The 12271-nt window shown below is 50.0% G+C and overlaps 2 protein-coding genes across 2 annotated transcripts; one reads left to right on the top strand and one right to left on the bottom strand.

Annotated features, from left to right (window-relative positions):
* Positions 1 to 536: 536 nt before the first annotated feature.
* LOC118260989 (olfactory receptor 14C36-like) lies at positions 537 to 1085 on the bottom strand (the record flags this gene model as incomplete). The annotated part of the gene is made up of 1 exon (XM_035571598.1): positions 537 to 1085. A coding segment is annotated over one exon (549 nt), but the record flags the coding sequence as incomplete, so codon positions are not given.
* Positions 1086 to 11167: 10082 nt separating this feature from the next.
* On the top strand, positions 11168 to 12094 carry LOC118260988 (olfactory receptor 14C36-like). The gene has a single exon (XM_035571597.1). The coding sequence runs from the start codon at positions 11168 to 11170 to the stop codon at positions 12092 to 12094; it is 927 nt and encodes a 308-aa protein (XP_035427490.1).
* Positions 12095 to 12271: the final 177 nt, after the last annotated feature.

The following is a 12271-nucleotide window of genomic DNA, read 5'->3' as shown; positions in this document are numbered from 1 at the left end:
GGAAGCCCTGAAAAGTTTGAATCTGGAAGCCTTCTATCCCCTACACTTCTGTGAGTCTGTGCTGCAATTCTATTCCGCTAGTTATTACTGCATTGTATAAACTGCCCTGCAACTGCTGATGCTGCTATCTTGGGAGAAACAGCACAATGATACAAAAGGTGAGCTGCCTGCCTGAAGACATTAACAGCTGAAGGAATGGAGCATCTGTCCAGGAGAACCTTGAGAAACTGCAAGGTTTTACCTGCAGAAACCTCTTGACATTTACAAAGAGAAGAGCCTACTCCTGCACCAGTGGAAGAATAACCCCACACATCAGGGCAGACTGGGACTGTGCTGAGTGAGCAGTGCCCAGGAGGAGGAGGGCCTGGGCACCACGAAGGATGCCATACAAGCAGTGGTGCCTGCACCAGAAACCAGGCCAGCTTCCTACAGAGCCGCCTTACGAGGGGCAAGGCCACCAAGAAAATCTGAGTTATCAGACTCAGTCAGATACTGTGTGACACCACCCACAGAGGGGTTTCCCAGTGTGTAGCTCCTCATTTTGGAGAGGTGCAGGATACTGCCCAGAGAGGTTCTGCCTTGAGCTCCTGGTTCTTCATGCCATAAATGAGGGGGTTCAGTGCTGGAGGCACCACTGAGTACAGAAGTGACACCACCAGGTCCAGGGATGGGGAAGAAATGGAGGGGGGCTTCAGGTAGGCAACCATGGCAGTGCTGACCATCAGGGAGACCACGGCCAGGTGAGGGAGGCACCTGGAAAAGGCTTTGTGCTGGCCCAGCTCAGAGGGCATGCTCAGCACTGCCCTGAAGATCTTCGCATAGGACAGCACAATGAAAACAAAACAACCAAAGACTAAAGAAACTTTAAACACAAGAGCCCTGACTTCCCTGAGGTAGGCATCTGAGCAGGAGAGCTTGAGGATCTGGGGGGGTTCACAGAAGAACTGATCCACAGCATTGCCTTGGCAGAGGGGCAGGGAAAATGTACTGGCCATGTGCAGGACAGCATTGAGAAAGCCACTGCCCCAGGCAGCTGCTGCCATCTGGGCACAAGCTCTGCTGCCCACGAGGCTCCCGTAGTGCAGGGGCTTGCAGATGGCAACGTAGCGGTCGTAGGCCATGACGATGAGAAGGGAAAAATCTGTACCAGACAAGAAGGCAAAGAAAAAGACATGCAGCACATCCTTGATAGGAGATGGCCCTGGTGTCCCAGAGGGAATTGGCCATGGCTTTGGGGAGAGTGGTGGAGATGCAGCCCAGGTTGAGGAGGGCGAGGTTGAAGAGGAAGAAGTCCATGGGGGTGTGGAGGCGGTGGTCGCAGGCTATGGCTGTGAGGATGAGGCCGTTGCCCAGGAGGGCAGCCAGGTAGATGCCCAGGAAGAGCGCGAAGTGCAGGAGCTGCAGCTCCCACGTGTCTGCAAGTGTCAGCAGGAGGAACTCACTCACAGAGCTGCTGTTGGGCATTTTCTGTCTTTGGACACAATTTTCTGTTGAAGAGGATAAGGCAGAAAAAAGTCAGAACAGAATTCTCTGAGGAAAACCTGCTGCGTATCTTAGAGCATTCTCATCCCAAGCCTCTCTTTTTGCAGGAGAACCTTTCTGCAGCTCTCTTGCTTGAGCTCTAGCTGGTGCTGTTTGAGAGTGGCAGGGACTGGGAGCAGGGACTGCTGTGGGCTCCAGAGGAGTCCTTCCTGCCGTGAAGCAGGCGGGAAGCAGGAACATGGGGGAAACTCAAGTTCAGTCCACTTATCAGATCCATGAACTTTGCGGTGTTGTTGCAAAGAACACATTCAACCACAGTGCAGAGCAAGGCAGATTTTCTTTTGCTTAGACAATGATCACACTCTTGTGTTTCCAAAGAAGTGGAGACAGCTTAAAGCAGAGAAGCCCCAGTCCAAGTGCAGCTGGACAGAATTCTCACCTTGTTTCCAGGTGTCTGAGGAGGCTCTCAGCTCTTCCCTCCTAACCAGGGGTGCAGAGGCCTCCCTCCAGATGCCCACAGACAGCCATCCAGCAGCACGGACATGGCCTTAGCACGGAGGTGTCTTCTTGGGGCACCTGGATAACACAAGGATGCCACGAGAGAGCTGCATCCTGCTGGAGAGCAGCCTGAAGACCAGGAGGATGCCCCATAGACAGAGCTGGATATCTGAAAGCTGGGGTGTCCCAGCATCCCAGCTGCACCCCTGCAGTGTCTGGAGGAGGCTTGGCCACTCTGCTCTTGGTTTACCAGGGGCAGCCATGCTATGGCACTCCAAGGGGCTTCTGCCAGAATTCCTCACCTCACAGTGCAATCCAGCAGGACTCTCAAAGCCTACTGCATTGCCCACTGCCCTCCCAGAAACAAGACCCAGCAGGAGACCCTTCCAGGACATGCAGCTGCATGGCCCTGCAGCCAGAGACTTACCTTGTCAAGGGCTGTGCAGATTTCTCCTGCAATCAGCTCTCAGCATCCTCCCAATCCACTCCCAACTGCCCCCAAGCCCTCTCTCCTTCTCTCCTCTCCCCATGCCACCTGAGGTCAGAGCCCCCAGCCCTGCTGCGCTGTGCAGAGGAGCTGCTCCTGGGCAGAGCTGTCTCTCTGCACCAGGGCCCTCTTGCCAGGAGCTCTCTCTGTCCCAGAAGCCTGGCCCAGCTCAGCAGCAGAGGCCCAGCCCAAGGCATTGGAATCACCCCTCTGGTGGCTTTGGTGATGAGCCCACGAACCTCAGGCAGAGAGCAAATGGAAGAAATCTCTCAAGAAGTCCAAGTCAGATGCAAGTTTCGTGGAGTGTCCCCCTGAGGGCCAGCACTGACACAGCCTCCCTTGGAGCTCGTTAGAGCAGAACATTGGAGGCAGTGAGGACAAGGAGACAAAGGCAATGTGTAAAGGTGACACTGATGTGTAGACAACCTGGATGTGTTTCAGCAAAGAAAAGGACCAGGCCTTGTCCCCTGGCACCCAGGAAGGGAGATCTGTTCCTGTCACACATAGCTCGTGGCTTTTCCTGGGGCATTAGGAGGTGGGGATGCGCATTGCCAAGTGCAGGAGAATGGTATGACCCCTGCCTGCTTCATGGGTGAGGTCGAGGAGGCAATGATTCTCTGGTACTTTAACGACAAGCTGTCTCCTTATAGGCTTCAGTGGCAGAGACAACAGCCATAGCCATGGACACAAAGACCTGGGTCCTGTTGGGACTTTCAGCCTTGCCACAGCCCTTGCTCCTCTCCACACCAGGGTGTCCTAAGGACTCCCAGACCTGTACTTCTTTCACTGTTGGTGTAGACCATTGTGCGGGTGGTGTCTCACTGGATCTGAGCTGAGTATGATAATTGAGATATTCTTGGAGGACATGTTCCTCATAAGGCAGCTCTGTAGGAATCTGGCCTGTTTCCTGGTGAGCAGGCACCACTGCCCATATGGATCCCTTGTGGTGCCCAGGCCCTCCTCCTCCTGGGCACTGCTCACTCAGCAGGGTCCCAGTCTGCCCTCATGTGTGGGGTTCCTCTTCCTCCGGTGCACGACTAGGCTCTTCCCCTTGAAAATATCAAGAGGTTCCTGTAGGCAAAATCCTGCAGTTTCTCAAGGTTCTCATGGACAGATGCTCCATACTGTCAGCTGTTAATATCTGTAGGCAGATGGCTCACCCTAATTGTGCTGTCTCTCACAATATAACTTCATCAGGAGTTGCAGGACAGTTTGGAGAATGCAGTAGTAACCAGTTGGATGGAATTTCAGCACAGAATCACAGAAGGGTAGGGGATAGACGGCTGCCAGGCTCCACCTTTTCTGTGCTTCTCATATATGCTGTCATTTTTTCTGAAGCTAAATGTTGTTAGGCTATGCAAGGACAAAATTAGAAGGGCTAAAGCCCAGCTGGAGCTCAATATGTCTATTACAGTTAAAGACAATAAAAAATGTGTTGTTTGTTTGTTTAATAAACACATAAGGAAAAAAAAAGAGAGAGAGAGATAGAAGGAGAATTAAGGAGAATCTTCATCCTGTATTGGATGTGGGAAAACAGAATTAGAAGAGATGAGGAAAAGGCTGAAGTACTTAGTGCATTCTATACCTCAGTGTTTTATAGCAAGACCAGTTGTTCCCTTGGTACTCAGCTGCCTGAGCTGGTAGATAAGGACCTTGAGCAGAATGAAGCTCTCATAATCCATGAGGAAATGGTTAGAGAATTGCTACTGCACTTAGATGTACGCAAGTTTAGGGTGCTAGATGGGCTCCCCCTCTTGGTACTGAGGGAGCTGGCTGAAGTGCTCACCAAGCTACTTTTAAATATTTTTCAGCAGTCCTGGCTATCAGGGGAGGTCCCAGTCAACTGGCGACTAAAAAATACGACAGCCATCTACTAGAAGGGCTGGAAGGAGGATCTGGGGAACTATAGGCCTGTCAGTCTGACCCCTGAGCTGGGGAAGCTCATGGAGCAGATTTTCTTGAGTACCATCATGCAACACTTCCAGGACAACCAGGTGATCAAGCCCAGTCAGCATGGGTTTATCAAAGGCAGGTCCTGCCTGACAAATCTGATCTTTTTCTAAGACAAGGTGTTGTGCTCAGTGAACGAGGGGATGGCTGTGGATGTGGTCTACCTAGACCTCTGTAAGGCTTTTGAAACCATTTTCCACAGCATTCTCCCGGAGAAACTGGCTGCTCAAGGCCTGGATGAATGTACACTTCATTGGGTTAAAAACTGGCTGGGTGTCCAGGTCCAAAGAATCATGGTAAATGGAGCCAAAGGCAATTGAAGGCCAGTCACTAGTGGTGTCCCCCGGGGCTCAGAACTGGGGCCAGTTCTCTTCAATATCTTCAACAATGATCTGGATGAGGGGATCAAGTGCACCCTCAATAAGTTTGTAGACAACACCAAGTTAGGAGTGAGCGTTGGTCTGCTCAAGGGTAGGAAGGCTCTGCAGAGAAATCTGGATAGGCTGCACCCATGGGCCGAGGCCAACTCTATGAAGTTCAACAAGGCTATGTGCCTGGTCCTGCACTTGGGCACAACAACCCCATGTAATGCCACAGGCTGGGGGAAGAGTGGTTGGACAGCTGCCTGGCAGTAAAGGCCCTGGGGACAGTAATAGTCAGCTGGATATGAGCCAGAAGTGTGCTCAGGTGGCCAAGAAGGTGAACAGCATCCTGGATTGTACCAGGAACACTGTCATCAGCAGGAGTATGGAAGAGATTGTCCCTCTGTAACTCAGACCTGGTGAGGCCGCACATCAAGTACTGTATTCAGCTCTAGGGCTCCCTGTGTAAGAAAGATATGGATCTATTAGAACGAGTGCAGAGGAGGGCCATGAGGATGTCAAATGGGCTGGAGTACCTCTCCTATGAAGACAGGCTGAGGGAGTTGGGGTTGTTCAGCCTGGTGAAGAGAAGGCTCTGGGGAGACCTTACATTGGCCTTCCAGTACTTAAAGAGGCCAACAGGACAGCTGGGGAGGGACACTTCATCAAAAAGGGTAGTGATAGGACTAGGGGAAATGGTTTTAAACTGAAAGAGGGTAGACTTAGACTAGACAATAGAAAGAAGTTCTTTACTCAGAGGGTGGTGAGGAACAGGCAGCCCAGAGAAGTTGTGGATGCCCCATCTCTGGAATTGTTCAAGGCCAGGTTGGATGGGGCTTTGAGCAACCTGGTCTAGCGGAAGGTGTCTCTGCCTATGGCAGGAGAGTTGGAGTTACATGATATTTAAGGTCCTATCCTACACAAACTCTTCTGTGATTCTGTAAATATGAAAAACAGCACCATACCAGCTACTAGGAAGAAAAAATAACTTTATCTGAGCCAAAACTAGGACAATATCCACTGCTTATTCCATACCACCTCTGTCATGCTCAGGTCTGACATTTTCCAATTAATCACCACCACCTTTCCTGTCTTTTGATATGCACACAAAAGTATCATGCCCTTAGTCTATTGGTGTCTGTAGTAGTAATAATAATAATAATAAAAAATTATTATTCATTTTGTGTGCTTTTTTTTTTTTTTTTTCCTCCCGGTTCTCTACTCCATCCCATTGGATGAATAGCTTTGTAGTGCTGACCTGCCTGCTGGGTCAAACCACAGCAAATCTTTTTGGTGCCTAGCGTGGAGCACAAAGGTTGAGATGACAGATCTGACCAGAGCATTTTAAAAGAAAATTGTTATAAGCATTAGATCAGTTTAACAGTTGCTGATCACAATGGTGATTTTTTTTGATCTTGGGTCTGTTGTGCTTCTTTTCAGAATTGTATTGTACAGCACATTACTAACTGTCTGTCTTCCATGTCATGCTGTTTATCAATTCTGGGGGCTGGTTTAAGGTTACTCTTTTGCTGTACTGGATAACACTGACTTATGATAGGATAAAATTATGGCCGCCTCCACACTTTGGGAACCATCTCTTCATCTCTTAGAAACTATTAAGTATTACACTCTTTTATACTCTTTGCCTTTTCTCCTCAGAGAGTAAATCTATGCAGGGCAGCAGAGGAAGTGTGTGGAGGAGTGGGGGCAGAATCCTTTCTTCCCCACTTCTTCACTGTCCCTTTCTCCTTCACCTCCTGCTTCTCCTCCAGGCTAATTACAATAGCTCTTCAAAGCTTTGAATATCATTGGGATGGTCAAACCAGCATGTTCCTATTGTTATATCTGGTGAACGTGTTTCAGGTTTTGTAATTTAAACAACCACTTAAGCATGCCATCCAGAGATCTGTCCAGAGGCAGGAGAGTTAGGAGTGGCAGGGAGTGTGGGAGGTTATGGGCAGGTACCTAGAGCAGTGGGCACTTCCAGTGCTTTGGAACTTCACCCCTGAGCAAGTGCAGAATTCTAAAAAAACCTGTGAAATGCTTGAAAAAGGTGTGTCATCACCCTGGCAATTCCAAAGACACAAATCACTGCAATATGCTGGGGCTTGACCTATGCTTAACAAGCCATAGTCAACACCTCCCCAACCCCTGTGACTTTTCCTGCAGGCACACGCCAGCCCCTGTGACAGGCCAATAAGCCACTCCAGCCCTTGCGAAGGGCCCAGCAGCCACTTCAAACCCTGCAACAGTCCTTGCAGGCACTCCAGCTCCAGAGGTGAGCCCAAAGTTACACCAACCCCTGTGACAGGCCCTATAGCCACTCCAGAACCTGCGATAGGCCCTGCAGCCACTCCAACTCCTCTGAAAGGCTCTGCAGCCAGAACAACTCCTGTGTTGGGCCCTGCAGCCACTCCAGCCCCTGCGATGGGCCCCAGGGCTGGGCCAGAGAACCAGCCTGTGCCAGTATCGGTTGCCTCTACATGCAAGAGAAAACAATGTATGTGAAAGTCAGTTTTTCTTTAGAAAGGAAAGAAAATCCTACCCAGATAAGAAAGGAGTAAGAAGAAGATGAGGCAGGTTTCACCAAAGAAGGGCCATCATGAAAGCAGGAGGACAAAGAAGAAGAGATAATATAAACATCAGAAACCAAGTGATCCCTTTCCCAGTGTAAGCTACGAGATAAGGGAAAAGATTTCAGCCATCATCTCAGTGAGCATATTGTCAACTGGCAGCTCCAGTGCATGGAGAAAGAGGCCAATAGCCTGGAATTAGAGGGCAGGGAAGCCAAGCAGCTGGGATCCCCCTCTAGGGAAGGGATGATTGACAAAGCCATTGAAAAAGGGCACAAGGAACTTGATCCTGTCAGGCATCAAGGAAAGGTCTCCCTTCAAGAAAGATCTTGTATGTCAACCAGGAAAGTGGACCACCATGCAGAGGGGTATCCGGTACCTGAGGGAATTAGTCATGCTGAAGGCAATTTGTAGAAACCTAGACAACAAACAGCTGTCCAAAGATCCAGATGAAGTCGAGTGCATATGACCCACGTGGCAGAAGTTTGTACAGAGTGCACCATCATCATATGCCAACTGCCATATGGCAGTAATGACCTGGAAAGACCAAGAGGAACGCACAGTGGATGAATCGGCTAGCCAACTATGGCATTACAAAGAAAGTCTCTCTTCTTCCCTATGAACCTGTGTCTCGTCTAGAGAGAAACTTTCTCAAGAGGTCCAAGAACTACAAGAGAATACATTTTCCTCCGCATCTGCATGAACCAATAGCTCAGCTATCAGAATTAAGCATCCCTCTGCTTGAGAAAGGTGATATAGTGGGTACAGACCAGTTTCCATCCTGTGGTTTTGACTGTGTGACCATGGAAAGGGCATGAGAAAATGGGATGGAAAAATCGACCTTGACCCTAGAGGCAAGGATACATGAAGTGCAAGGAAAAACATTGCCAAAAAGGGGTTCTTCTGAGAAAATTGCTGCTCCGGTATTTCTGGAATTACAGGGGGATCCCAACTGTTAACTCTATTGGAGGCTGAAGTGAGTCTAATGGGAAAGCGTGGTAAATGCACCACATTGAGACTGGCCCAGGAGCTCTCTGCTTCCTTGGCATAGACTACTTCAGGAGAGGGTACTTCAAAGATCCAAAGGTCTACCTTTAAACTGCTGCCTACCTTGCCCACTCTCACAGGACCAGTCTGCTGTGGAGGTGCTGATGGCCAATGAACAGCAGGTGCCAGTCGCTACCACAGCAGTGCACCTGAGTCAGGATTGCACTAACAGAGACTCCCTGATTCCCATGCATGAGCTGGTTCATTGTCTGCAGAGCCAAGGAGTGATCAGCAACACTTGCTCACCCTTTAATAGTCCCATATGGACAGTGCAAAATTCTAATGGTGATTGGAAGATAACGGTGGACTTCTGTGGCCTGAATGAAGTCACACCACCACTGAGTGTTTCTGTGCCAGGCATGATAGAACTTCCTTCAGTACCAACTAGAGTCAAAGGCAGCCAAGTGCTATGCCACAATTAATATTGCTAATACATTTTTCTCCATCCCTTTGGCAGCAGTGTGAAGGCCACACTGCTTTCACATGGAGGGTCGTCCTGTGCACCTGGAATCTGGTGCCCCAGGGCTGGAAACACAGACCTACCATTTGCCATGGGCTGATCCAGACCACCCTGGAACACAGGGAAGCTCCTGAACACCTCCAACATACTGATGTCATCATCACATGGGGCAACACAGCTGAAGAAGTATTTGAGAAAGGGAAGAAAATATTCCAAATCCTTCTGAAAGCTCGTATTGCCCTAAACCAAAGTAAGCTCAAGGGACCTGCACAGGAGATCCTAGTCCAGGCTGGCCAGATTCAGGGGGACCCCTGCTTGGGGAAAGGTTGGACATCGGTCAGTGTGTGATGAGCAATTGCATTGCATCACTTGCCTTATACATATAATAAAAATAAAAATAAAATTTATTTATTATTAGTGTTGTTACTGTTGTTACTATCTCTTCATTTTCTGTCCTTTTAAATTGTCTTTATTTCAACCCATAAGCTTTTTTTTTTTTTTTTTTTTTTTGGGGGGTGGTGGAGGGTGGGTTGAGCTAACAGCTCTGTGATGCTGAGGTGCCTGACGCGTTGGAGCACAACATGTTTGACAACCAGAGTCCAACAGCACAAATCACACTTCCAAAATCCGTCTCTCCCATGTTCAGAGAGGAGCAGTTGGTGATAACTTCAGCCTGCTTCAGACACCACACCCCAGCAGAGACCCTGCTGCCTTCAGGAGCTGTCAGCCCTGAGGCCTTGGGGACACCTTGAGGGAGCCCAATGGCACAGAGCAAGCGATGCCATGGTCGTGTGCTGTGCTGCTGAGCTGGGCCGGGCTCCTGGGCCCAAGGGGAGCTCCTGGCAAGCGGGCAGCACTGCAGAGAGCCAGCTCTGCCCAGGAGCAGCTCCTCTGCACAGCGCAGCAGGGCTGGGGGCTCTGACCGCAGGTGGCACGGGGAGAGGAGAGAAGGAGAGAGGGCTTGGAGGCAGTGAGGAGCGCAACAACAGAGGGCAGTGTGTGGCAGGACAGATCTGCAGGCTCTTGACACAGTGAGGCTCTGGCAGCAGGGCCATGCAGGTGGGGTTGCCAGAGGAGTCTTCTACAGCTGGCACATCCGATGGGTGATAGCATCTGTCAGGATGTGTCTCTGTTTCTGCAGTGCTTTAGAGAATGGCATTATGAGGGGGCATTTCAAGAGGAAGATCAAGGCTTGTTTTATCTGAAGGGTAAGGCTTTTTCTGCAGTCTGTGCTTTCAGATTCCTGCAGTGGAGGGGAGGCAGGTTTCATGGTAATGGACTGTCAGTATTGTACAGGAGACTGAGACTCCTGGAGCATTGCACTGAGAAATCAGAATGTCAGTGATGAAATTTGTAAAGTACCTTCCCAAACCTCATCTCATGGACTGCACCATCACCACATTGTGGTCCTTTCAGGTTTGATCCAAGCTGACCTTTAGGAGCTACAAAAGCCCTGATACCCCCTGTCTTTGGGAGGTGTCTGCAAGCCAAAGCAGAGCATAAAGCATTTGCAATGAGCACGAGCTGCCTCCTCTGCAGGCAGAGCTGTAGCTCAGGAGGGTCTGCTGAGTGTCTGTCTGTCCCTCCCTGGCCTTGCCTCCCCTGGCAGCAGCACGCTGACATTCCTTCTGGCTTCTCCACCTGGTCGTGCTGCTGCTCTTCTTGTTCCCAGGCTGGCTGGGGATGGGGGTTTCACATGCCCATGGAGTGAGCCCTCAGTCTGCTTGGGGGAAGGGGAGTATGGGGACAGGGTGAGGGGTCTGGAGATGTGCACTTTGAGCCTGGATTCCTCTGCTCTCAGCAGTATCCTGGTTCTTTTCAGGTGAGAATGTGACTGTCATTGTCATACAGCTGAAAGAGATGCCAGCAGAAGAGACCAGCTTTGATGGACAGACTGGCATTCCCCTCTGAAGGATATTCTGAACTAAAGGGAGCGTCCCTTTCTCTGAAGATCCAGGTTTCACCTGGAGTGCAGCAGGAAGGAAAATATACAAAAAAGAAAAGCCTGTAGCCCTGCTTCCTTTCGGGTGAATTGGGAGCAAAAATGTGGATAATCACATATCAGGAATGAACTGAATCTGGCATTACCCTTTGTCCGTCTTTATCTGTTGCTGTAGAGCAGGATTACCTCCTGCATTACCAAAGCAGTGTCCTCTGCTCCCAGGGACACCCTCAGGCAGAACTGGACAGAACTCGTGAAGGGGACTTGCCATATGTGTGCATGAATTAGTCCTTGTCAGATAAGGCTGTTGTATTTTCTTACTTCACCTTTCCTCCTTGGGCAAGTTCCCATGGCCAGAACCAGCAAATGCCCAACATCAGCTCTGTGAGCGAGTTCCTTCTGCTGGCATTCGCAGACACGCGGGAGCTGCAGCTCCTGCACTTCATGCTCTTCCTGGGCATCTACCTGGCTGCCCTCCTGGGCAACGGCCTCATCCTCACAGCCATAGCCTGCGACCACCGCCTCCACACCCCCATGTACTTCTTCCTCCTCAACCTCGCCCTCCTCGACCTGGGATCCATCTCCACCACTCTCCCCAAAGCCATGGCTAATTCCCTCTGGAACACCAGGGCCATCTCCTATGTGGGATGTGCTGCACAGATATTCCTGCTACTCATTTTCATTCCATCAGAGCTTTCCTTTCTCACCATCATGGCCTACGACCGCTACGTTGCCATCTGCAAGCTCCTGCACTACGGGAGCCTCGTGGGCAGCAGAGCTTGTGCCCAGATGGCAGCAGCTGCCTGGGGCAGTGGCTTTCTCCATGCTGTGCTGCACACTGCCAATATATTTTCACTACCTCTGTGCCATGGTAATGCCATGGACCAGTTCTTCTGTGAAATCCCCCAGATCCTCAAGCTCTCCTGCTCAAACTCCTACCTAAGGGAAGCTGGGATGGTTGTGATTAGTGCTTTTCTATTTGGGGGGTGTTTTGTTTTCATTGCTCTGTCCTATGTGCAGATTTTCAGAGCTGTGCTGACGATCCCCTCCCAGCAGGGACGTCACAAAGCCTTTTCCACATGCATCCCTCACCTGGCTGTGGTCTCCCTCTTTATCAGCACTGTCATGTTTGCACACCTGAAGCCCCCCTCCATCTCTTCCCCATCCCTGGACCTGGTGGTTGCAGTTCTGTACTCGGTGGTGCCTCCAGCAGTGAACCCCGTCATCTACAGCATGAGGAACAAGGAGCTCAAGGGTGCTGTGTGGAAACTGAAGCCCATCTGTTTTTCATAAGCAAAAAACTGCCTGCTTTTTTCTGCAAATCATTCATAATGTTCCTCATTATACGTCAAGCCTTTCTTGTGTTCTTGTTTGTGGTATTTCTTCCCAGCTTTATTCTTAGAAATGTTGTTCAACATTAGAAGTCATTCTTCAGATTGCTTGTTTATTTAAACAAATTCAATTGACTTC

The sequence above is a fragment of the Cygnus atratus genome, chromosome 34 (genome assembly GCF_013377495.2).
Source record: "Cygnus atratus isolate AKBS03 ecotype Queensland, Australia chromosome 34, CAtr_DNAZoo_HiC_assembly, whole genome shotgun sequence".
NCBI classification, from domain to species: domain Eukaryota; kingdom Metazoa; phylum Chordata; class Aves; order Anseriformes; family Anatidae; genus Cygnus; species Cygnus atratus.
Note: the sequence above shows the minus strand (reverse complement) of the source record. Positions and strands in the feature narration are given on the sequence as shown.